The 26,586-nt window shown below is 35.9% G+C and overlaps 2 protein-coding genes and 1 pseudogene across 3 annotated transcripts; 1 reads left to right on the forward strand and 2 right to left on the reverse strand.

Moving 5' to 3' along the window:
• Positions 1-7,364: 7,364 nt before the first annotated feature.
• Positions 7,365-9,992, reverse strand: LOC124101483 (mitotic checkpoint protein BUB3). Its single transcript, XM_046457498.1, has 2 exons — positions 8,935-9,992; positions 7,365-7,701 (listed from the first exon to the last, which is right to left on the reverse strand). The coding sequence occupies exons 1-2, from the start codon at positions 9,975-9,977 to the stop codon at positions 7,692-7,694; spliced, it is 1,053 nt and encodes a 350-aa protein (XP_046313454.1). The 5' UTR covers positions 9,978-9,992; the 3' UTR covers positions 7,365-7,691.
• A 352-nt stretch (positions 9,993-10,344) lies between these two features.
• LOC124101479 (axin interactor, dorsalization-associated protein-like) lies at positions 10,345-15,829 on the forward strand (annotated as a pseudogene).
• Positions 15,830-17,927: 2,098 nt separating this feature from the next.
• On the reverse strand, positions 17,928-24,871 carry LOC124101480 (transport and Golgi organization protein 1 homolog). Of its 2 annotated transcripts, XM_058583383.1 has the most exons (9): positions 24,806-24,871; positions 23,794-23,882; positions 23,482-23,550; positions 23,282-23,392; positions 21,983-22,045; positions 21,699-21,803; positions 21,533-21,583; positions 19,765-19,927; positions 17,928-18,750 (listed from the first exon to the last, which is right to left on the reverse strand). In XM_058583383.1, exons 2-9 carry the CDS (start codon positions 23,854-23,856, stop codon positions 18,437-18,439), a joined length of 939 nt encoding a protein of 312 aa, XP_058439366.1. In that variant the 5' UTR covers positions 23,857-23,882; positions 24,806-24,871; the 3' UTR covers positions 17,928-18,436. The 2 variants fall into 2 exon arrangements, with proteins under 2 accessions (XP_058439366.1, XP_058439367.1); XM_058583384.1 differs by lacking the exon at positions 21,533-21,583.
• Between the last annotated feature and the right edge of the window lie 1,715 nt (positions 24,872-26,586).

A 26,586-nucleotide genomic window follows, 5' to 3' on the forward strand; every position in this document is an offset into this window, starting at 1 on the left:
TCTTCTCATGCTCTTCCTCCCTGCTCTGTTCTTAATTGTTCTCCTTATATCAAAGAAGACATTTGGCATTTGTTTTTTAGGGATTGGCTAGCTTCACTTAGCATAATCTGCTCTAATGCCATCCATTTCCCTGCAAATGCCATGATTTTGTCATTTTTTAGTGCAGAGTAATACTCCATTGTGTATAAATGCCACATTTTTTTTATCCATTCATCTATTGAAGGGCATCTGGGTTGGTTCCACAGTCTAGCTATTGTGAATTGTGCTGCTATGAACATCGATGTAGCTGTATCCCTATAGTACGCTCTCTTAAAGTCTTTGGGGAATAATTCAAGAAGGGGAATAGCTGGGTCAAATGGTTGTTCCATTCCCAGATTCCCAGGAATCTCCATACTGCTTTCAAAATTGGCTATACCAATTTGCAGTCCCACCAGCAATGTACAAGTGTATAGGTTTTTTCTTTTATTGGTTGTTCAAAACATTACAAAGCTCATGATATATCATCTTTAATACATTTGACTCAATTGGGTTATGAACTCCAATTTTTACCCCAAATACAAATTGCAGAATCACATCGGTTACACACTGACATTTTTACATAATGGCATATTAGTGACTGTTGTATTCTGCTACTTTTCCTATCCCCTACTATCCACCCTCCGCTCCCCTCCCATCTTCGCTCTCTACCTCATCTGATGTTGTTCAATTCTCTCCCTTGTCCCCCCCCCTTTCCCCTCACAACCTGTTATATGTAATTTTGTGTAAAATTGAGGGTCTCCTACCATTTCCATATGCTTTCCTTTCTCTCTCCCTTTCTCTCCCCCCACTCGTCTTTGTTTAATGTTAATCTTTTCCTCATGCTCTTCCTCCCTGTTCTGTTCTTAGTTGCTCTCTTTATATCAAAGAAGACATTTGGCATTTGTTTTTTAAGGATTGGCTAGCTTCGCTTAGCATAATCTTCTCTAATGCCATCCATTTCCCTGCAAATTCTATGATTTTGTCATTTTTTAGTGCTGCGTAATACTCCATTGTGCATAGATGCCACATTTTTTTTTTATCCATTCATCTATTGAAGGGCATCTAGGTTGGTTCCACAGTCTAGCTATTGTGAATTCTGCCGCTATGATCATTGATGTGGCAGTATCCCAATAGTACGCTCTTGTAAGATCCTCAGGGAGTAGTCCGAGAAGGGCGATAGCTGGGTCAAATGGTGGATCCATTCCCAGCTTTCCAAGAAATCTCCATACTGCTTTCCAAATTGGCTGCACCAGTTTGCAGTCCCACCAGCAATGTACAAGAGTACCCTTTTCCCCACATCCTCGCCAGCACTTGTTGTTGTTTGACTTCATAATGGCTGCCAATCTTACTGGAGTGAAATGGTATCTTAGGGTGGTTTTGATTTGCATTTCTCTGACAGCTAGAGATGGTGAGCATTTTTTCATGTACTTGTTGATTGATTGTATGTCCTCCTCTGTGAAGTGTCTGTTCAGGTCCTTGGCCCATTTGTTGATTGGGTTATTTGTTATCTTATTGTTTAATTTTTTCAGTTCTTTGTATATTCTGGATATTAGGGCTCTATCTGAAGTGAGGGGTAAAAATTTGTTCCCAGGATGTAGGCTCTCTATTTACCTCTCTTATTGTTTCTCTTGCTGAGAAAAAAACTTTTTAGTTTAAGTAAGTCCCATTTGTTTATTCTTGTTATTAACTCTTGGGCTATGGGCATCCTCTTAAGGAAATTGGAGCCCGACCCCACAGTATGTACATCGTAGCCAACTTTTTCTTCTATCAGACGCAGTGTCTCTGATTTGATATCTAGCTCCTTGATCCATTTTGAGTTAACTTTTGTGCATGGTGAGAGAAAGGGATTCAGTTTCATTTTGTTGCATATGGATTTCCAATTTTACCAGCACCATTTGTTGAAGATGCTATCCTTCCTCCATTGCATGTTTTTGGCCCCTTTATCAAATATAAGAAAGTTGTAATTTTGTGGATTGGTTTCTGTGTCCTCTATTCTGTACCATTGGTCCACCCGCCTGTTTTGGTACCATTACCATGCTGTTTTTGTTACTATTGCTTTGTAGTACAGTTTGAACTCTGGTATTGCTATACCTCCAGATTCACACTTCCTGCTTAGAATTGCTTTTGCTATTCTGGGTCTTTTGTTTTTCCATATGAATTTCATGATTGCTTTATCTATTTCTACAAGAAACGCCGTTGGGATTTTGATTGGCATTGCATTAAACCTATAGAGAACTTTGGGTAATATCGCCATTTTGATGATGTTAGTTCTGCCTATCCATGAACAGGGTACATTTTTCCATCTTCTAAGATCTTCTATCTCTCTCTTTAGGGTTCTGTAGTTTTCATTATATAAATCTTTCACCTCTTTTGTTAGGTTGATTCCCAAGTATCTTATTTTCTTAGAGGATATTGTGAATGGAGTGGTTTTCCTCATTTCCATTTCAGAAGTTTTGTTGCTGATATACAGGAATGCCTTTGATTTATGCGTGTTGATTTTATATTCTGCCACTTTGCTGAATTCATTATTAACTCCAGCAGTTTCTTTGTAGACCCTTTTGGGTCTGTTAAATATATTATCATGTCATCCGCAAATAGCGATAATTTAAGTTCTTCTTTTCCTATTTTTATGCCTTTAATTTCTTTTGTCTGTCTAATTGCTCTGGCTAGTATTTCAAGAACTAAATTGAATAGAAGTGGTGAGAGAGGGCATCCCTGTCTTGTTCCAGATTTTAGAGGGAATGCCTTCAGTTTTTCTCCATTTAGGATGATGCTAGCCTGAGGTTTAGCATATATAGCTTTTACAATGTTGAGGTAAGTTCCTGTTATCCCTAATTTTTCTAGTGTTTTGAACATAAAGGAATGCTGTGCTTTGTCAAATGCTTTTTCTGCATCTATCGAGATGATCATATGGTTCTTGTCTTTAAGTCTATTGATGTGATGAATAACATTTATTGATTTCCGTATATTGAACCAGACTTGCATCCCAGGGATGAATCCTACTTGATCAGGGTGCACAATTTTTTTGATATGCTATTGTATTCGATTCACCAGGATTTTATTGAGAATTTTTGCATCCAAGTTCATTAGAGATATTGGTATGTAGTTTTCTTTCTTTGAAGTGTCTTTGTCTGGTTTCGGGATCACGGTGACGTTGGCCTCATAGAATGAATTTAGTGTCCTTCTTTATCCCTTTTGATTAACTTAGGTTTGAAGTTGATTTTATTCGATATGAGTATGGCCACTCCTGCTTGCTTCCGAGGGCCATGTGAGTGGTATGATTTTTCCCAACCTTTCACCTTCAGCCTGTGTATGTCTTTTCCTATCATATGAGTCTCCTGAAGGCAGCATATTGTTGGATTTGATTTTTTAATTCAGGTTACTAGCCTATGTCTCTTGATTGGTGAATTTAAGCCATTAACATTTAAGGTTACAATTGAAATATGGTTTGTACTTCCAGTCATGTTTATTTATTTATTTATTTATTTTAGTTTGGCTAGTTTTTCCTCTTTGGTTATTTTTCTCCCCCTTTACTGAGATACCTCCCACTGTTAGTTTTGGGCACTATTTTTCAATTCCTCTTCTTGTAGTATTTTGCTCAAAATGCTTTGCAGTGCTGGTTTTCTGGCTGCAAATTCTTTTAGCTTTTGTTTATCATGAAAGATTTTAATTTCATTGTCAAATCTGAAGCTTAATTTTGCTGGATACAGTATTCTTGGTTGGAATCCATTATTTTTCAGGGTTTGAAATACATTGTTCCAGGATCTTCTCGCTTTCAAAGTCTGTGATGAAAAATCAGTCGTTAACCTAATTGGTTTACCCCTGAATGTAATCTGCCTCCTTTCTCTCGTAGCTTTTAATATTCTCTCTTTGTTCTGTATGTTGGCTATCTTCATAATTATATGTCTTGGAGTTGGTCTATTATGGTTTTGAATGTTTGGGGTCCTGTAGGCTTCCAGGATTTGGCAAGCAATTCCATCTTTCATCTCTGGGAAGTTTTCTAGAATTATTTCATTTAATATGTTGTCCATTCCTTTGGTTTGAATCTCTATGCCTTCTTCTATCCCGATGACTCTCAAATTTGGTTTCTTTATGACATCCCATATCTCTTGAATAGATTGCTCGTGGGATTTAAGCATCTTTTCTGTGTTGACTATATTCTTTTCAAGTTGATAAACTTTGTCTTCATTATCTGATGTTCTGACTTCTACTTGATCTAGTCTATTTGTAATATTCTCGTTTGAGTTTTTAATTTGGTTTAGTTTCCTGCATTTCTAGGATTACTGTTTGATTTTTTTAAAGATCTCTATCTCCTGGTAAAGCTTGTTCTTTGCCATTTGAATTTGTTTGTTTAATTCATTTTCAAAATATACTTTTATTGCTTGGACTTGCTGCCTCATGTCTTCTGTAATATTCCTTTCCATCTGAGTTAGGTATGCCTTGAGTTTCTTTCCCTATCCCTGTTTCTGATGCTTCTAGGTCCTCCTGTAGAATTAAGTTGTCCTGCATTGTTTGTACTCCTTTTTTCCCTTGTTTTTTCATGATGTTCACGTTACTTTCCAGCTCTATTTGATTGCTGTGTTTCTGCTCTCTTCTATAGATTTGTTTTGGTTTTGTATATCTCTGTTGTCTCTCCTTTGTGTTGATAGACTATGCCTGCTAAAGTGGAATCTGCGGGGAAGGAATTCCAACGGCCGAGCTCCAGTGATGTCACCTCTCTGCTATGGCTGGCCCCAGGCTCCTTGCTGGGGTGTCTGAATGGGGGAGTGGGACTGGACTGTCTCTGGTTGGTTTCAGCTCCCGGTCGATGGCGGGCAGGCGGTCTCCAGCCGCCCAGTCGCGCAGGCCACCAGCGAGAAATCAGTCGCCGGCGGGCGTGCGGTCTCCATCCGCCCAGTCACAGGGGCAGCGGGTGGGCTGTCGCCGGCGGACAGGCGTTCTCCAGCTGCCCAGTCACACGGGCAGCAGGTGGACTATTGCCGGTGGGCGTGCGGTCTCCAGCCGCCCAGTCGCGAGGGCCTGGCCTCTAGTCCCCTTGTTTCTCCTGCTAGTCCTGGTTTCTCCTGCTAGACCAGATTTCCCCTGAGTGATGCCTCTTGGCAGTTCAAACTGTACTCTGGGCCTGCCATTTGTTGGGTGTGGAGGGTGTCTATTGGGAACCCCAGCACTCTATTGTTTTGATTTTTTCCGCTTGCCCCTCCCCCAGTGCTGGCTAGACAGGTTTCGTTTTCACCGCTAATGGGAGGGGGAGTTGAAGGTCAGGAGTCTCTAGTTTTCCCGGAGTCTTTATGCAGGCTTGCTCTGATAATCCCACCCCCAGAAAGCCTAGGAGAGATTTTATGTGAATTCCCCGCTGTATGGGAGCTGAGCTGAGTAACACACACCTGTTTTATTGTTGCAATCTGTCAGAGAGTGGTGGTGGTTACTTCAGCTCTCCAACATGGTGGCCGCTGGTTTCCTTGGTGGAGTTTCCATTGTGGGGGATAGAACTGTACCGCTTCCTTCCCCATCTGAAATCCCGAACTCAGCCCGGGGCTTAGTGGGGGCTCAGCCGGCAGGATTCCACAGAATCTGCAGCAACGTTTCTCCCTGCTTGCTGGTCACTTCTCGGTGGTGCCCCGCCATCTGTGGCCACGTGGCGGGCCGCACGGATCAGTCAGCCCGGATCTCCAATTTGTACATTTTAAAATGTATATGCTCTACTTCAACAAAAAGTCTTTATAAAGGAAAACTGCTAAGAAGCTACTTGTAAAACATTTGTCCAGCAAAATAATAGAGACCTCCTACAGCTCAATAAGATAGACATCTCAATAAAAAATCGAGCAAAATAATTGAACACACTTCAGAAAAGAGGAAATCATATATTTGGTTTATTCGAAAAGGTGCTCAACCTTATTGATCTTCAGAGGAATGCAGATTAAAATGATTGATCTCTTTATACCAAAATTGGCTAACATGAAGAATCTGAGAAAACAGTACCTAGTGAGGATGTGGAGCAATGGGAACACTACTGCACTTGGGCTAGGAATAAAAATTGTCACAACCACCTTGGGAAATGGATTGTCGTTACATAGTAGGTATGGAGGTAACATGCCAGGTGACTTATTGATTCCTCTGTTTCAGAAATGGGTGCTTATGGGCACCAGAAGATGTTCAGAAGAGTATTTATAATAGCCTTGTTAACTATATCCAAACACTTGAAGTAATTCAAATATCTATCAACACAAGAATGTGTACATACACTGTAGCATATTTATACAGCCATGTACTACATAATAGAATGAACTTTTCTGCAGAAAAATTCATATATGATATACATACATGTGAATATGTATGTATATAAATATAAATGTATACATATTCACATTTTTCATAAAATTTCAGAGGTGTTTCTTAACTCTCTGAAGTTCATCCCAGATGTCCAGGTACAAGCCCCTCTTCTAAAAGTACCCTAATTTGTCAATCAAAGAAGATGCATAAAAGGTATTATGTATATATTTAATGATATCAGCCTGAGCCCATTTAGGTTTGTTAATGCAACAGTGGAATGCAGCCTCCAGGCCTTCCCATTCTTGCATTTGTCTGTATTGTCTTCGTATTTGTTTAAATTAAAAGTAATACATTTTTAACAGCACTGTTGAGGTATAATTTGCATATCATAACATTTCCCTTCTGTAAGTATAAAATTCATTGATTTTTTTTTTTCAGAAACAGGTCCACACATGGCTTTAATTTGGTCACCTTTAACAACACTACATTAATTCTCTTTCAGTTATACAATGTTTTAAATTTATGCTCTGTCCTCAACCAAGTGGTTATGACTCTTAAAAGCACATAATCACACTAAAGAACCAATACCATCAGTTAGTCTCTGGCTATTACATTATTTACCATCCCAAGGGCTTCACTTTGATTTAGCATTTGATGGATAAGTCCAGAAAGGCCTGTCATTTGGCTCTCTGCATGTGGACGATGATTTCATCAGCACAGGGATGTATGAGCTGCATGAGCTCCACAGCACTGGCACCACTAAGAAAACACCATGCCAGGAGGCGACCAGAGGCTGCCGTAGTGAGGGCCCATCCTGAGAGAGGCCAGGGGATGGCTCAGGGCCCTGCGGAGCCTTCAAAGGGGCACCAGGGAAATGGCTGAACTCCAACACATCACATCACTTTATCCAGGACTGAAGCCCCAATATACATCAGAATAGACATAATTAAATGAGGCAGAGTGGACTTAAAGGTAAAATGTCATCCTCAACATGCCCTTGATGAAGAGTTTTGCTTTACAGAAGCCTTTTTATGTAGTAAATTACATTCATTACCAATATTTAAAAACATCCAACATTTAAGTGTTCCGAATCTGATTTATTATACAGCAGGGAAATAACAGGTTTAGATTATACTACAAAAAAACGAACTGCTCATAAACAGCAACTGGGCTTACTTGGGGGAAGATGGGAGGAATTCTTCACAGTACTGCGTAAGGACGCAGACTCCTCATCCTAAACAATCTATTAAAAAATAAACAGGCAAATTTCTTGTAAGACAAAAAACAAATCCACATACTAAATAACATGTCCACAATGACTATAACACATCCCTTAGGGGATAAGCATGTATTTGTAGGAAGCAAACAAAGCTTTCCATAGAGAAACCATTTTCACGAGATGATTAGGTGGACCTGCAATGAAGAAAATACATTTCAAAAGATGCGTTCACAATGAACTCATTTTTCACTGAAATACTTAAAAAATAAGACCCTTCTCTATATCTAAGAATTAAAAAAAATACATCATGGATAAAATAAAATTTCAGTAACAGTCTAAGTCCTAATCAGAGATATACATTTGCAAATAATATAAATTAAAAATAAAAAGCGTGACTGTATAATACTATTTGGAACTACTCAGAATAGGCCAAGCTGAGTTCGTGTTCTGATTTAAGGAATTACTTTGAAATGAGTCTCATTCGCACTATAATTTTTTTCATTTTAACCTTAATCACCAGTGGCTGGACAACTAAAATGGACATAAGAACTATATAAATGTCAGAGAAATATGTAAACCTCATTAATGTTTCCAATAATTCATTTAGAGATAGAAACAGGTCCAAATAGATGCTTGTCTAAATGTACTGCAATTACGTTACAATTATTTTTCCAAATACACAGATATGCTCTGTCTTTTCTCAGCTCATTACTGACTCAAACAATTTGCCCTTCTGGGATCAATTGTTTGCTAATAAATAATTGTTTACAGTCACAAAATGATGTTAGGAGGTTTTCTTATTAGTTTTCCTTCTGCACCCTAATAAGATTGAAAACTAGCTGATTCCCAAGAGTCTAACCTTAACCTCGCTTTGTTTAACAGCCCAGGAAATGATGAACCATCTGCTTCAGAAAATAATGGACAGCCAAGAGGAAATATTGTTTAATTGTAGATTAACCTCCTCATGAGGCAGTCTGAAGCAGCTTTAGAATTAGCAGCTACAACCAGAAAAAGAAATAGCTCAAGAGCATTTTCCCCTACCATTTAAGGTCCAGAAAGAATGCAAAGGGATTTTTATTAACTCTATTTATTTACAAACATTTATTTCCACAGCGGAAACAAAAATCATCAAGGTCAAAACTAATTCTTAAAAGTGCAGTCACTGCCCTCCAATTTTGTTTGCCCAAATACCTTTAATGCAGCAAACCATCAAACCATCTCATGCATTTAGGAAATTGTTCATTTAAAAAAAAATTAAAAAAGAAAACCTCTTTTCCATTATTTTCAGGTTCTTATAATATTAAAATTAATATTTTCCCTGGTTTCTTTGTTAATAGTAATAAATCCACCATTGGGGAGTACGAATTGTTATTATTATCATCAACATGGCACTTAAGTAAATGAAATCTTGTCAAGTACATGGTGACTTGGGTTTTGTTTCTGCATCTGTCACTTGGCGAATGAAGATACCATCTTCAGGATGTTCCGTGTCATCCATTTCATACATATATGATGATGCTATTGCAAGTGTAGTCCCATCATTGCTGAAGGCAAGTGATGCGATGCTGGTAGGGTACCGATGGAACTGGCACAGTCGTTTTTTATTAAATGGATCCCAAATATTTACAAATCCATCAGAACCACCTGTGGCAAATGTATTGTGGATATTGTGAAATGAAATGGCATTGACTGGGTAAATCTGCTCAATATTATTTTCTTTTAGTCTGTGACATTTGAAAGCATACTTCTTCTTCTGTACCTCAGGGCTTGGGTCCAAGTACTCAACTGCCACCCGGCCTTCAATAGAGCTTAATACATAGCCCTGCTTGTTAGGAAATGCTCTTATGCAGCGAGTCTGGTATTTCAGACTGGACTCCCTGCGCTGCTGCACATAGCCCATGTTCCGTAAATCCCACACCAACACTCTGCGGCCCGCTGTACCTACAATCAGCCGGTCTCCAGACACTGAGAGGGTATACACCTTTTCAGGCTGAGAGAAGGTCCCAGCATTGCAAGGAGTTCTGGGATCCCACAATTTAACTGTTTGATCCCAACTTCCAGTAACCATCACATTCACTTCTGGACAGTATTCAACACATCTGATAGGGGCATCATGGGTTCCAACAAGATTTCCTTGATCAGTGTTCAAATCATGCATTTTCAACTGATGACCTAATCCCCCACTCCAGGCATGCGTTGGATCGTAGAAGGCGCAGTCCAGGACGGCGCCGGTGTGCTGGTACTTGAGCCGCATCGAGTTGGCCGGCACATCGTAGAGGCGCACGGACGTGTCCCAGGACGAGACCAGCAGGAACTGGGAGGTGTTGGGGCTGAACTTCACCGAGGAGATGCCGTCCTCGGGCGGCTGGTTCAGCTTGAACTCGTTAGAACCGGTCATCTTGAGCTTGCCTCCGAAGTAGTGTCTCAATGGCTTGCCGCCGCCTCGCAGCTTCCCTTGGAGCAAATTCATTGATTTTTGACACCTCTATAGAGTTTTGCATCTGTCATCACTATACAAGTTCAGAACATTCCCATCACCTCCCAAAATTTCCTCAAGCCACATTTGCCATCAATCAAATGTGTATTTTCAAATGTAGTGTGTTGATTGCTTCATGTATTTCAAATAACTCATCATTAAAAGTAGCATAACACATTGTTGAATAGAAACTTGAAAAACATCAACCAAAATCTTTTGTTAAGTGTATTTTGAGGTTCTGTATACATACTTGATTAAAATCAGCTTATTTGCATCTGTTCTCTATTGGTAGTTTCAAAAAAGGGAACATACTGAACAATTGATTTCTTCCTTCATATGTACTTGGTGGGTGAATGTTGTCATGTTGTTCTGGGTGGGTTTTTAGTTTTAAAATTTTTAGTTGGTTTTGGGGAAAATTTTCAGTTATACAAATGGCCCTTTTATATGGCAGTCTGTATAGTACTAATTTCTGAGAGAATAAATCATACAAAATAGAATGAAGAATACAAGTTAGACTATATAGTTAAATTGAAACATAAATATCAAATTGTAAATTATTTTCTTTATTAAGAGTAAATAAAGGAAAGAATGTATTGATCAACTCTGATATTAAATGTCTCAGATTTAGGACAGTATAACAAGTATTTTAAAAGCTTTTCTTGTCTTTGTTCTACCACTTCATATTAAGATGCTGAGTATAATATAGAAGTACATATGGAATATAAATATTATGTGAGCATATTATACTATTATGTATAATTGGGCTTCCTCAAGTGATGTTTTAACAAACTTTTATTATACATACTATACACTATTATTATAGAAATTATTATTTTCTACTTAAAGGTGATTGTATGCTTGGGAAATGCAGATATATTATGTGTAAAATTAAATATTTTTCTAAAAAAGTATAACATCTGATGTTCATGAATTTTGGAAATAAAAATACATAATGCCTAGCTAGTTCTTAAGAGGTAGGCTATATCTTCTGTTTGTCAAAGTATTTACTCTGAATTATTGGTGGAGCTAACTTTTATTGAGGTTTCTCTGTTGCCAGGTACTTTATTACCAAGGTTGCCATCAGAACCGGGAATGACATTACTCACTATCAGGATTGAGAAAATTGGTCTGAAAGATGCTGGACAGTGCATCGATCCCTATATTACAGTTAGTGTAAAGGGTAAATAACTGGCAAATTGCATTATGTTTTTTCTCATATGGGACAAAGTTTTTGACAGGGGATGGTCTTGTATATGTGACAACTTACTTTAATGCATTCTATAATGAGGCAAAATCCTAGAAGAGATCATAACAGAACATAGTTCTGAAAGACTTACAAAAAATATTTCCTACTTATACACTCACTTTTGCTTTTGAGTTTGTATAGATTTTTGCTCTTCAGATTCCATCTAACGTGCGGACTAAACATACACATTGTCCTTAACAGCAGCTACAGCCTTCAGGATGTAGATTAACAATAGCACCCCTCACCTTCCATGGGTGTGTAGTTTTCTACACAAAGCCCCATATCCTGTTTTCCCATCTCTCCTGATTCAGCCCCTCTTCTTCCTGTGCTACTGAGGTATCTACATAGGTGAGTCCTACAGAGGCAGATGAAAATCAGGGGACAGGGAAGTAGGGGGCGTCCATAACATCCATGCCCTGAATGCAATCCCGTGGGATGATGATGTGATTAAGGAATAAATTATACCATTTTATAGAAATAACTATAGTTAGTACAAATGGCTTATTTTAATCTGTAGTTTTGCACCAAAGGAACAGATCGGCGCTGAAATTAAATGGAGGAACTTTTATCAATTGCAGAAATAAAGTCAGATCCATGGGTTCATTAGTGCTAATTAAAAGAAAAATATGACCACAAAGAAAAACATTTATTTAAAGAACATAATCCACAGCACTAATACTGGTACACTTTTAAATGCCGATGTTACCAGTTATCAAATATATAGTGTACTGGGAAATATTTATATTATTTGATAGGCCATTTGTAAAACTGCATACTCATTCAGAAAGTATACTTAAAACACAAAAATATTTAATGATGTTGTAAATGTTAAATTACCTTTGCATATGTTAAACTGAAATATTTTATGTAAATATTTTTTAATTATTAACTGTACTAAATTGTTTTTGAGCTTTTTGAGATACATAAATGAATAACACATAAACACTGAGGAGTTATTAAATGAGTCCATGTTGAATTTGATTAAACTGAATTTTAAAACCCGGAAAATTAAAACTATATATAATGTACCATCTGGTTGTTGTAAATTCAGGGTATGTTGTAAACAGTATAACCAGAATTTAGATAATATATATGAAAAATTATTCATTAACAAAAGGGTTTTTGTTGGCTGTTCTCATCCATTTTTGGTTCTTAACAGGGAAATTATGATAAGGTTAGGTTTAAAGGCTTTTCTAAATAAGCCATATACTTGATCAAAGTTAGAAATTGGTGGCAGAGCTCCATTGTGGCAAATTATATACTCCAGATTTTTTTTTTTTGCATAAAAAAATATAGTGGGCTATTCCCTAAAGAAAACATGTTTGTTCTTTTTACCACTTCACTATGAAGATCAAGTTTTGTCCACTTGGCCATGTAAAGGCTTCCTTGTCCCCTTCATGAGGTCTCCTATCCAGTCTATATTCATTTCTCTCCACATACCCCATGAACTTCAACAACTCTCACATACTTGCTCACACCAAATAGGAATCTCTTAGCCTGAGAATCTCCTCTCAGCTCCTTCCATGCCTCTTTAGGAACTGTAACCTTTTCAGTTTCTAGATTTTCCTTCTGTATATGTGAATGCTCATAAGCAGAAACTTATTTGTTTCTCCAGATCTGAATGGCATAGATTTAACTCCTGTGCAAGATACTCCTGTGGCTTCAAGAAGATACATATGTTCATTTTAATGTGGACATTGAGCTCCAGAAGCATATTGAAAAATTAACCAAAGGTTTGTAATTATCAGTTATTGACTTCTTAAGGACACAGTACTTATCTGGGTTTGTGTTCATAGTATACTTAACACAAGATCTTACGTCACATAGTTATGAATATTGACTTAAAGAAAGTCAAATCAACATTTTTTAAAAAATATGAGAATTAGCAGTTGCATTATCTAGTTGTGTAATAATGTGGTTAAATATTATTTGATAGGGAAGTTTTTCTCATAATACAGAGTTAAGGAAGCAGGGTCCCTAATAATTACCTTAAGTCCTTTTAGGAACCTAATGATTACTTTCTAACAGTTAAAGAATTATTTATTTTTCTTTCAATAAGATGCATTGGGTAAAAAGATACTATAACTGGCAGTTAGTTTGTAAGAATATGGAAAGGACAATCTGGGCTTGGTGGTTTCAGGAGGGAGAGAAATGATGTAAGCTAGAATTTTTTTTTAAAGGAACTCTTTTAAATTTCTATTCTATCTAATATAGGTGCTTATTGAAACCATTTCTATAGGTACTGCTGATACTTAAGTAACTTCTGTTTTTCTTGTGGTATTTAATATTTTATATTCTTTGGTAGTTTATGATTCTACCTGTGTACATAACTTACATTCTTGCTATACAATTTTGTTGTACTTTGTAGAATTAAATGATATGGAGAAATGTCACTCAGACATGGTAGAAGAGCTTGGAGTGACAGCCACAGTGAGTTATCAACAGTTGTGTCATCAGACTGTTTGACACATGTTAATTTGTAAAATCATAGGCTTCTGGTGACACGTAAGAAATGTGTGGTCTCTGGCTTATGTGGTTTGTTTTAATTCCTTAGGTGCAGCTATCTTCTTTGAATTCAAACACTACAAGCCTAAAAAAAGTTTTACCAGCACCAAGTGTTTTGCTTTCATGGAGATGGATGAGATTAAACCTGGGCCAATTGTAATAGAACTGTAAGTGATATACATATAGGATTCTTACTGTTTTAATGGTTACTAGTTCATGTTTCTTCTTAGTCCCTCTTATCTAGAATGTAACATTGGAGTAGATCAATCATCAAAGTATTTTAAACAATGATCTTTCTATTGTGGTTACAGATACAAGAAACCCACTGACTTTAAAAGAAAGAAATTGCAGTTATTGACCAAGAAACCACTTTATCTTCATCTACATCAAACTTTGCACAAGGAATGATTCTGACATGAGTAATGTGGAATTTCTGTGAATTTTACCACTCAGTAGAAATCATCATAGCTCTGTGTAGCATATTCATCCTTCAGGAGGAAGGAAGTGAGCCGTACCTATACGCCAGTGAGTCCATTGCAAAGCTGTACTACAGAACTAAAGTCCAGCACCTCATTGTTATGACTCCTTTGGATACAGGTTTATTGTAGATTTTGAAACATGTTTTTACTTTTCAATTAATTGTGCAATTAATAGTCTGTTTCCTAATTTACCACTGTTCCTACCCTGCTTCCTGGAACAATACTGCTGTGGTAGGTATGCTCATCTTCAAACTTAATACAGCAATAAGAATGTGCTAGAGTTTACACATTTGCTCACTTTTGCTCCAATATGGTCTTTTGATTTGAATTAACTTCAAACTTTTGAATTGAAGTGGGTAGGATAGTACCAGATTGCTTTGAAAGGAAATTGGATCAGTTATGGTCTGTCTTATAGGCTGTTCCTTAGAGCTGGCCTAAATTCACCCTCATCTGATAGTTCTACTTAGAAATAGTGTGCCTTGACCAGATCAATATCTTATATGGGAGTGTTCTCCAGGTTGTAGCTGTGACTTTTTTCCAGATGACCAGATTGTTTTTCTGAAAGTGAGCATATTTTTAGTCATGTTGATTAGTTGTTCTACATCACATTGCTATTGTTTCTAGGGTTAACATTAAAACCATCTCTCTCAGAATAATTACAAATTTTGGGGTGGGTTTACGTCTTCTAAATCATGTCATCTAAAAATAATTGAGTCAGATGCTAATGAGATACTGCAGGAACAACTGCTGTTTTTCTGACAACTGATTGTGAAACCTTAAAACCTGCATACCTTGTCTTTATAAAGTGATGAGTATGCAAAATCTGGAAAGATATTCTATTTTTTATAATATAGGTAGATACAACTGACATTTATTTCCTATTTAGATATATTGATAATCATATGAAAATATGCAGGTCATTAGCCTATTATAATTTCACTATTTACATTACTTTTAACTTAATGATGAGACATAAATAAAACTTTCATAGTACACGAGGTGGATATTTGATACACAGAACATAAAGATTTGTGAGGAGCTTTTTTGTGGGTTACATGTAGAACCCATGTATTTTAATATTCACTGTTTTAAATGAACAATGCATGAAGGGAATGCAATACTTGGCCTATTTTTAAACTAGTGTAAACCCTAATGATACCATCCGTTTGCTTTTTAAAATGAATAACAGTTGTTTTAGCCCTTGCACTTCAAGAGATCTAGTCTTTAATTTTTCAGTTGTCTGTTAGGTCAATTTTGTTTACTAGATGAATATTAATAAAACTATATGAGCCTGAAAGAATTCTCAACCAAAATTAGTCTTTCATCTGGATTGGGTTAATTTCACAAATGCAAAAATAGTTCAGTCTACAGTAGTTCTAGGAAATGAAGAATTTGCCTTAATAAAATGTTCACTCAACTGAAACTCTGAGTAGTCAAAATTTCCAGACTGTAAACTTCTCAAGAGAAGGGCCTCATCTTCTCCATGTCATGTAAACTTTCCAAGGTGCTTGGGCAGCACTCTGTACCCTGTGGAGTACTCAGTACCTTTTTGTTTGATGTTACTGATGTTTGATGTTGTTCCCTTAAAATCTACTATTAAAATGTAGCAAAACTGATACATTGTTCTTTCTGTTTTCTCATAGACTATAAAACATGTATATCAAAGTGATAATTTAAAAAAAAACAAAAACCTTTTTTTTGGTTGTAGATGAACACAGTACCTTTATATTTATATGTGGTGCTGAGGATCAAACCCAGTGCCTCACACGCAACCCCAGCCCCTCAAAGTGAAAATTTATATGAAGAAACATTTAGCATCCTTCACATAAGAATGCTTTTTTTTTTTTTTTTTTTTAACCTCTATTTATTTATGTGGTGCTGAGGATTAAACCCAGGGCCTTCAAGTACTCTACCACTGAGCCACAACCCCAGCTGCCACCAAAGAATGGGGTTATATGAAAAAAAAAAAAAAAGAGGATGCTTTGTATGAATGTCTTTCATCAGCATTAAACAAACTTAAATTGAACATTGTCATCAGCTTAGCTTTAATTCAGACCTGAATGACCAAACCTCCCCCCCCCCAAAAAAAAGGTGATTTTATCTTGAAGCAATTAACACAAAACAATCTGTATCTCACAAATTAGTTGTTTAAATTTACTTTCTAGTGTGGGAGGGGATGAGTCACTGGACAATAATTACAACTATAGCAGTAATACTTTCAGGTTGAAACACTACTGCTTCACAAATGAAATGATTTTAGTAACTAAACTCAAACACAATTTGCTGGAGAGGACTTCTAAAACTTTTGAGATACAAAAGTATAATTGAATCAAGGGACAGTATTCTCTACACAACCTGTATATGGGCAGCTACCTTGGGCTTTGCTACAGAAGTGGTACAATCAGATGGATGTAAGGAGAGGCAACTATGGGTGGGTTCAGAACTGCTCAGATAAACTACGTAGAACGCATTATAGCTTACTAATAGAATAAATACAAAAAAGGCTTTAGAGGGAAAACTACTGTTGCTTTGAATAAAAAAATAAATCTGCCTTTCCTTGAAAATCTATCTTCCTAACTGACATCACCTTTATTTAAATGCTATTTTAAAATTAGAAGTTATAGTAACTTCAGCATTGCCTTGTGTCCTGTAGAGGTTGAAAGATGCGTTCAAAATTGGTATTTGTGACTTAAATTTTATTTTACATGGTTAAAAATGGCATAAGCTATTATATGGTTTTCCTCTTACACACAGCTGCTGCTTCTGATATTAAATGGAGGTTATGTAGATTGAATTCTTCAGTAGTTTAGAGATTTTGTTTCACAGAGATTTTGTTTCAAACTGAAGCTTTTGCCCCTATTTTCAGAATACTTAGGGGACATAAAAAGAACAATGATATGTTATGTTGTAGGTTTCAACAATCCTATTACTTTCTAGAACTTAAAAGAATGGAAGAATATGGTCTAGCAGTAAACAAAAGTACCAGGCTTTTATAATTTTATTTAAATCTTAAACCTCTTAAAATGTACTGTTAAAATTGCCGTAATTAAAATTACAGCTCTGGAGAGCTAGTTCTTAGAAACATTGTTTTAAAGACAGTAGTTACAGATTCAGGACTTGCTTTAATTGATTTTTAAATAAAATATATTTGAGTATCTATCAAAAAAAAAATTTAATTCAGCCAATATTTGCTGATTAAAGACATTATAAGCCTTAGAGTTTCATTCATTCTTTCTCAGAGGATTATACTTTTCTAATTTTTTTAATCATATTCCTTGAAAAATCAGTGGCAAGGTATGGGAAAGAGAAGAGTGTGTGTGTACATTTTTAAAAAGAAATTTCCTTATTTTTTATAGACACAACATACCACCTTATATTTACTGTTATCATGCAATAATGGCAAAAGCAGTAGAACTTCAGGTCAAACAACTCTTGCTACTAATGTAAACTCATTCTAAGAAAACCATTCTCACATGGACAATGGTTAGAAAAAAGTACATGAATGTGCTACAAAAATAGAGCCACAAGTCTTCTCACAAGTAAAAGAAATCCTCTGTAGAAGTCCACAGTTGACCAAGGTCCAGCCTCCTTAACAGTGAGCAACAGGGAATATGCTGCCAAGTCACCATCTTCAGTTCTGAGAGTGAGTTTACATGCTTCCCCAATGGCACAAAGTCTCATGACGATCCAATGAATCAACAGACACTTGGGAAATATTAATAAACAATTTTTTATGAACTATTACAACAAAGAACTTCAGCAAGAAGGAAAATGAAGTTTATGATCTTTGAGTAAACATTTTTAGCATAACAGTCTCTGTGACCAGATACTGGAAGAGAAAAATCAAGCTTATAAAACACCATTTCTCTATCAACTGGAATACACTAAAAATAGGATAATGGAAATACATGTTCTTAAAGCATTTCCAGAGGAAATGTCCATAATTATGACATTCTAAATCATTTAGCAATTGTATATGCTACATTAACTAAAACAAAGGTATTCCTTATTGCATGTTTTAAAGTTGGAAGGATACTCTAGCTTAAGTGGGGGATATTTAGGGGGAAAATATTTTGGCTCAAAATGTGTACTGCACCAAGGCAGCTTCATTCTAAAAACATAAACCATTTAAAATAAACTTTTATATTTTGAAGCCAATAATCCTTTAACACAATGAATAATAGTTCATAATCCACTTTCTGACTAAGTGTCAGAGGTTAATTTTATGGGCCCAGTTTTAAGGCCTGTGAACAGCCCTCACTACTCTGAGAATCAGGTGAAGGTGGAGGTTCATCTTTAAAGCCTGAAGGCATTAAGTCTTTTGCAACAGGTGGTGGCCCATAGTCTTGGGGACCATGAGTTGGAGGTGGTAATGGGGCACCAGGAATGAAGTACTCTCTTGGGCCAAATGAGCCTAAAGGTCTAAATGGTGCGGGTCCTGGAAAAAAAACACGAGGGTCAAAAGGCAAATCCCGTTTTCCAGGTGGAACACCTGGTGCATATTCTCTGAAGCCTATTGGTGGACGCATACCAGGACCTGGAAAATAAAAAGGAAGTTATGTAAATACCCAGAAATTTCTGAACTAGGGTGATTTCAAGTATGTTAATATAGTCTTTAATTTCTCCCAAACCTAGAACATCAACGGGTGAACATCCTGACTTGCCAGATGAGGCAAACTGAGATGGAACAAGTTTAGGTTATAGCCTTTGGCCAACCAGCCATGAAGCAACATATTAAGGATTTAAACATGGCTCTACCTAGCTCCAGGCTTGTCTTTTTTCTTTCCCTACTATATAATTGCAGAATTATTTCTATCTCACAAGAGCTCCATTTATATTTGGAAGTACTAATTTACCATGACAAGATGATACATTATGAAATAAGAACTTTACTACATCAAAGAAATTTTGATAAAAGGAAATCCCACTATTTATTACTGTATCCATTAAAAATTCATGAAGTATTTCAGCATGGACTTTACACATGCCATCAGAATCAAGGTGCATGCCCTCCTGGAAAAGGCCTTCCACAGCCACCTAATTAAATCAGCAACATTTATTAGGTCACTGTTAAATCCTCCTCTTTAACACTTCCCTCTGACTTTTCTCAAGGTAAGGAGGGTTTGACTTTTCCTTTTCTATATTCTATAACCTACTCCTTATGCTTCCATTATGGGTGATTACAAACTTTATGTTATAGGATTTTCATATCTGTGACAAAATTTTAAGTTATGGCATGTGTCTCATCCACCTTTCCATCCATTGCAGTGCATATCAACAGATTTTCAACAAACATCTGCAGAAGTAATATTTCTTGCTTTTCTGTATATAGCCCCTTATCCTCATCTTTGAGAGATAGCTATTGCCTATCTCAGTATAAGATTATGTAGTGTCCCATATGTCCCAGAAAACTGGAGGAAAAGTTAAAATGTACTCAGCTTTATCCTTTCATTGTTAAGACCTGAGATAGCAACCAACTGTTTTAGCAAGCAATAGAAATGAAAGATGAATGTGATTTATAAGTCAATCACTACTGTTCAGATCATCATACCAAATGGTGGAGGAATTGGCCGAGGCCCAAAAGGCCCATCGAACTGAAGTGGCGGTCCATACCAAATGGGAGGTGGTGGAGGCCGTCCCATAGGGGGTCCCATCGGGGGGCCCATGAAGGGTACCCCTGAGAAAGGAGGGGGCCCTTTCATAGCCATATTAACCTGCAATTTAAGATTTGAAAGCAGTTAAAAGTCTTAAAATTCCTATGTATTAAGACAAAGTACCAACACCGATAAAAGCTAAAACCCAAAACAAGCATCTGTCCAGAGAACACCATCAGTGCAACAAAACTCTCCCCACCCCTCCTGTGTATTCCCACTGACAGCTTACAGAAGTTAGAAGGATGCCACAAGAGGGAGCAGTTTGTTACTGATTATATCTGCACAGGAAAGGGAAAGGCAAGAGGACTGGCAGAGGTTATTAACAGAGGTGATTTCTGACCAGTATGTCATGCTGTATTCACTACAATCTATATCAAAGGGAGTCCCCCCTCCCCATCACTTCCCTTTCATCACAATAGCTCATCACTTCCATATTAAGAATGAACAGAATACAATGAAAAATCCATTCTCTACCCATGTAATAATAGCTACTATTCAGAGTATCGTCAGTAAGTCTTTCATATATTATTCAGCCTCTGAGATCTTTAAGTAGACTGTCTTGTTTTAAGTAAGAGGGAACAAAAGCAAATGGAATATCGTAATTTGCTGAAGGCCACACTGCATATTAAAGGAACTCAATCCCACGGTTTGCCTCCAAGCCATGCTTTTCCCACCTCTACTCCTCTCTAACAACGGGTCTTTGCTCTCTTTTAAATCTTCTACTACAAAGGGGTTTGGGGTCTTATCTAAGCTGCCCTTAGATTTCTCCAGAGATGTATATTCCTGGAATATATATACACTGGCACTTGAGAAGTATTTTCCAACACAGTGCTATATACACAAATTTCCAAGGAAGACAAGGTTTTAATATTTACTTTCATTTACTGTACACCATTTGAGATATTGATTTATCATTTCCTATGAGTAGTGGGTTTGAAACTGAACAATTAAAAATTTATTTTATTATAGAGCTGCAGAAGACCTACCAGATATAATAGCAACACAGTTACAAGAGAATGCACTTATGTGAACAAATGAGACCATTGCTTGGGACTGGCTCAAGATGTCATTTCAGATTATCATTGTTTCACTGAAACAGTATTTCACTTTCAGAAAATCTGATACCAATCTAATTCAAATCACTCAAAATAGGGTTTGCACAATGGAGGAATTCTTAAATAGCATTCTTCCAAACAAAAATAAAAATGATGAATTATATAATTTTTATAATGAATTTACTTCGCCTTAGAACATTCAACACAAAACACCATATAGAGTGATAACTTTTCACATTCTGTAGTTCATTATAGTTGTACACACTTAAGCAACATTCCCAAGTTAAGGACAAAAGTAAGCTCAATATTGCATGCAGTTTTAAAGCAAACAAGATCAGTGTCATGCTCTGAATATCCTTCCCAGAAATGCACAGAATAAAACCCAATTCAGTTCTCAACCTCTAAGTACTTACTCCAACTGGATGCTCAGTCAAAGAAGTACTGGTGGAAACTGAGGGGGTCTCAGGTTCTTGGGGAACAGTTTGCTTTTTAAAAAACAAATGGGATAGTACAAATAGAACACACAGAAGGATAAAGCAAAGAGCAAGTACTGTAGGAAAGCTACATGTTCCTGCACGACCACATGATTCACAGTAACTACAGAACTTACCTTGCCCTCATCTGTCACCTTAGCTGGAGAAGAACTTCTGGAGCTGCATATCTAGAAAAGGTCCTACATGAATATTCCTTACCTCAGAAACAGATCTAAGAAAGATACAAGATAATGATATTCACTTCTCTAGTTTACATTATGTATGACATCAAATTTTCTTTACCTGCTCTTTCTTCTTCTTAAGCATGGTATTTTCTTTCTGAAGCCGACAGCATTCCAACTTCACCTTCTCTTCACGAAGCTTAGCTTCATTAAGGAGAATTTGAAGCTAATGCAAAACACTACAGTTAGTGAATTAATTCCAAAGAAAAAACAAAGTTATACTTTCCCAAACCAGACATCATATAGTTCTCATTTTTTGCACATTTTAGCACACCTCAAATTTTTGGTCCGCAAAAAAACTAAGATGTAGTATTAATATCCGTTAGCAAGAGTTGGCAGCTTTACCTCTGAAGTATTCACTGAAATGATCTCTTTAAGCTTCTCTATCAATTTCTTATTTTCCATTATCTGCCAGGTGAAAACAGAACACAAAATATGCATTAGGATTTCAGTAGAAATACTGATATATATATATATATGTGTGTGTGTGTGTGTACAAACACACACACACACACACATATATACTAAAAAAGATAAACACAACAAAATATTTGTCAAGCCATCCCATTACATTTCAGGTAAATGCAGGGGATCCAGCTTTGGACTAAGCAAAAAATCAAGAACTGAAAGAGATGAGGGAAAATGAAGTCATAAATATTTCATGGCATCCACAACCTTACGGTTTATGAGATAACCAGAAAAAAAGGTCAAAGTATAGAAAAACACAATGCAATAAGTAAATAAAATGTTTTAAAGCATAGAAAATTAACTAATTAATTACTGTTTCAAGTAAACCAGTTCAAATTAGTAAATTTTTTTCTAGTGATAGAGAAAAAAAATTTCCCAAGATCATTTTTAAAATTTTCTTATCTGAAGTAAAAAATGATAAAATTTAAGGGAGAATAGACTAATCTCACATACAGAAGAATTCCAAAAAATTTATAAAGATACTCGCTCCTTAAGGAAGTGGACATAACTCTGCAATCTTTGTTTGCAATGCCTGGGACTGAATCCTGGGCCTCATGCATGCTAGGCAAGTGCTCTACCATGAGCTGCATCCTGAGCTCGTAACTCTTCATACTTTAACTGTGGGCTGTGCATGGTAACTTCCAAAGAATACAATATGAAAAGGATTGGAAAGAATTTTTACAGTGGAGAAATCTGATAAATACTACCTCGGCTAGGTGATCAAGCTTACTTGGGGGTAGGATATTTCAGAACACACTCTCTACTATCTTTTTCAACTTTTATGTAATTACAGAAACTTATAGAAATTGAAAATGAAATATGTAAGTAAAATTTTTTTCAGTAGAGAAAATTGATTAATTCATTACTCTTTCAAGTAAAAAGTAAACAAATACTGTTCAACTGGACAATAGTTTTTTAGTTGTTCTGCATGTTTCCAAGGGCAGAGCAAAGCAATATGAAAATTATCCAAGGTTGAGAATAAAAACATTTCCTAGGCCCATAAAAATAATTTGTTGTATCAGTACTTAAAAGTTCCACAAAATGGGCAGAAGTGGGTTCAACTTCCTTGACTCCTAATCTTACTTTAGTTAACAGCTGGACTAAGTTCAACTTAACCAATTTTACAAAATATTTCAAAAGCCAAATTACAGTAACACTTAGCAGCAAAACTCTTACCAAGTCCTGAGTCTTAGCTTTCTGTTCTCTCTCAGATTCTAACATAACATGAAGACTTTTAGCTCTCTCCTCCAGAAGTTCTTTATCTTTTTCAAGAAGCTTCATTTTATTCTGGGAAAAAAAAAGGTGTCAAGATTACTCACTCATTACATTTACTTTTGAGTTTAGAATGTAATTCCCCCCAAAGAAGGGATTTTTACCTTATATTTAGTTGCTTCATCAGAAAGAATCATATTTTGCTTCATGATTTCTTTGACCTGTTCCTTCATCTATGTAAATAAAGCATTCAGAATTAAGACACACAAATTATAGTGCTACTATACAAGTTACTTCCAGACAAGTGACCCTTTTCCAGAAGAAAGCAGTACTTAATACATATGACTGCTTAGAATTTGGATGATTTGTAGGAAATAATGAAACAAAAAATTTTAAAATACGATTTTTAAATTAAAACAGGTAGAAATGATTTAAGCTAGAACCAAGGGAGAAAGAAACAAAAAAAATAATTATACCTTCTGTTCATAATTTGACAATTTCCGCTTCAGTTCTTCATTTTCTTTTGTGGAATTGTTCATCTTTTGGGAAATTTGCTGTTCATTGACTAAAAGGGGGAAATACACAAGATTATTACAATCACTAAATGAAATTCAACTACTCAATCTACTAAAAGCAAAGACATGTTATATGGTACTATGAGGAAATACTTCTTAGCATAACTATTATGCTTTTAAAAAGCAATCTATGCTTATTAGCAATAAGAGTATAAAAATTATTAAAATTTAAGAAAAATATAAGAACAATGATATTTTGCTGGGCGCAGTGGTGCACACCTGTAATCCCAGTGGCTCAGGGGGCTAAGCTAGAAGGATCCCAAGTTCAAAGCCAGCCTCAGCAAGAGTGAGACACTAAGCAACTAAGTGAGACTTGGTCTCTAAATATAGGGGGTTGGGGATGTGGCTCAGTAGAGTTCCCCAGAGTTCAATCCTAGGTACCCCTCCCATCCAAAATGATATTTCAATTTAAGATTATTTCACAGATGGGAAATACAGTAAAGTGTTGTAGCTTGATATTCCTCCCTTCTCAAAACACTTTCTTTTCAGAAAATGGAATCATTTAATTCTTTGCAAAGAAAAACAGAAATGAAAGCATACTGATGCACATTACCATTCTTTAAATTATCTACTCAATTACTTAATGCATGATTAAATCATTAGCATAGAAATACTCTTCAAATGTAATACATCTGCATTACATCAATATTCAAAGTTAATCTGCCCCAAATTAAAACTTATCATCATCTCCCTATCCACAATTTGTTCCTCCTCTTTATCTCCTATCTCAGAGTTGGAACCATCATCATCTACTCTATTATCCATGCTAGCAACCCAGGAATAGTAAAATTTTCAGGAGGTAAAAAAGATAATAGACATTAAAAGTCACTGTATCTACTTCTAACATACATAAAACACACATCAAACACCAATACAAAGGGTTATTACAAGTTTAAGAAACCTAAAAATTTACCTTGATATACTCTATCTTTTACCTAGAAGAGAGAAAAAAAGATTAAATTTGATGTCAAACATCTGCTCAATAGAAACAGCATTCCTAAAACAACAGTCAGAATCATAACCAAGTGAGAATTTAATAACATTCTGGTTCAGGATAATAATTTATAGGATTAAAAATAAGTAAAGGTTAACAAGCCTTTTAAATCTAATTGGTAGTGATATTTCATAAATAGCCTCTGACATAAAAACACTAAGATATGTACCTTATTTCACAGTAAAGATGTGTGTGTGTGTGTGTGTGTGTGTGTGTACTCAAAATCATTTACTTGACAATTCTAAATAACCAGGATAAAGTCTAGAAACAATGACTATTCAAAAGGAATCTGAGGAAACAATATTAAAGGCATATCTTTGTACTAAGATATGCCACTTTCACTCACCAGAAAACATCTTAGAACTCCAATTTAAATTTGGCTATTGGCTGAATTTAGAAACTAAGAGGCTACATCATCTTATTTCTGCAAACCACTAAATATATAGCAAGAAATCTGAAAGGTAAGACTGCTAGAAGAAAATGCACAAGCAACAAGAGAAATGACAATTAACATATTCTGGAAAGGACAAAAAGAATCATTTCCTAAAGACAGCAATAAACTGCCTGATAATAAAACCTAAGCAGAAATTTTTTAAAAACATCACTAAATTTCTTTGTAACTTAGCATATACTTGTCCTTTCTAATGTTATAAATGGTGATGGGATACTCAGATGTGTCCAAGGATCATCCATGGGATCTTCGTAATTGGAAATTGCATTCAGAAAACCCCAACACAGAAAGAAATGAACATTTGTTTAATGTCATAGCCTTGCTAACCTTTTACTCAAAATGACAACAGAGGAAAATGGGAAGTAGCATAAAAGCAGTCATCTAAGGAAGGGACTAAAGCTCCAAAGTCAAATGCTGAAACTGAGGAGCAACAGCTAGGAACCAGATCCCACATAACCTAGTAAAAAGAGAAACAGGTACTGGGGTTCTTGAAATGAAAGAAACAAGAGAGAGAAATATAAAATGTTTTAATGTTTTTCCCCTCTCTTTATCCTTCTATTTCCTTTTTTCTTTTAGCTGAGAAAAAGTTCAATGAGATTAGAAAATTCCTCACAGGAATCCAGGCAAAAGATTCTTCTATTTAAGAAGGGAATACTTTTTAAGAGATTTTACACTCAATTGTACAAGGAGAGGAAACTTATCTTAACAATTATATATCTGATATAATTAAGAAATCAGAAAAAGAACACTCAGATTTGAAAATATTTGTATCCAATGCTTTTGGCCTCTTTAACTGTGAGGCTTTTCATATGCAAAGCCCATTTACCTAAAATAATTTTCTTCCAATTATGTTAAATAACTATGAAACAGAATGACCTACAGTACAAACATAAGTATGTATAAGCATATATATACACACACACACATATATATATATATATATATATATATATATACACACACACACACACACACTTATACATATATGTACACACATACACAGAGATGGACTAATTCTGCTCAGAACAAAAAAAAAGACTTAATGAACAAAACATTTAATGGATTTTTGGACAACACATAATCTATACTTCCAAATAAAAAGGTATTTTCTGAACATATGATCAAATCATAAAATCTGGGAAAAATATATATAAAAGACTGGAAAAATTATCTCATCTCCTTTTTCTCATTTTACTGCATTTCTTTGCAGCATTTCCCCCTGTTTATATGTGTTTATATTAACATACAG

The sequence above is a fragment of the Marmota monax genome, unplaced genomic scaffold (genome assembly GCF_021218885.2).
Source record: "Marmota monax isolate L192 unplaced genomic scaffold, Marmota_monax_Labrador192_F-V1.1 WCK01_AAM20220418_F8-fsc01215, whole genome shotgun sequence".
Lineage (NCBI taxonomy): Eukaryota > Metazoa > Chordata > Mammalia > Rodentia > Sciuridae > Marmota > Marmota monax.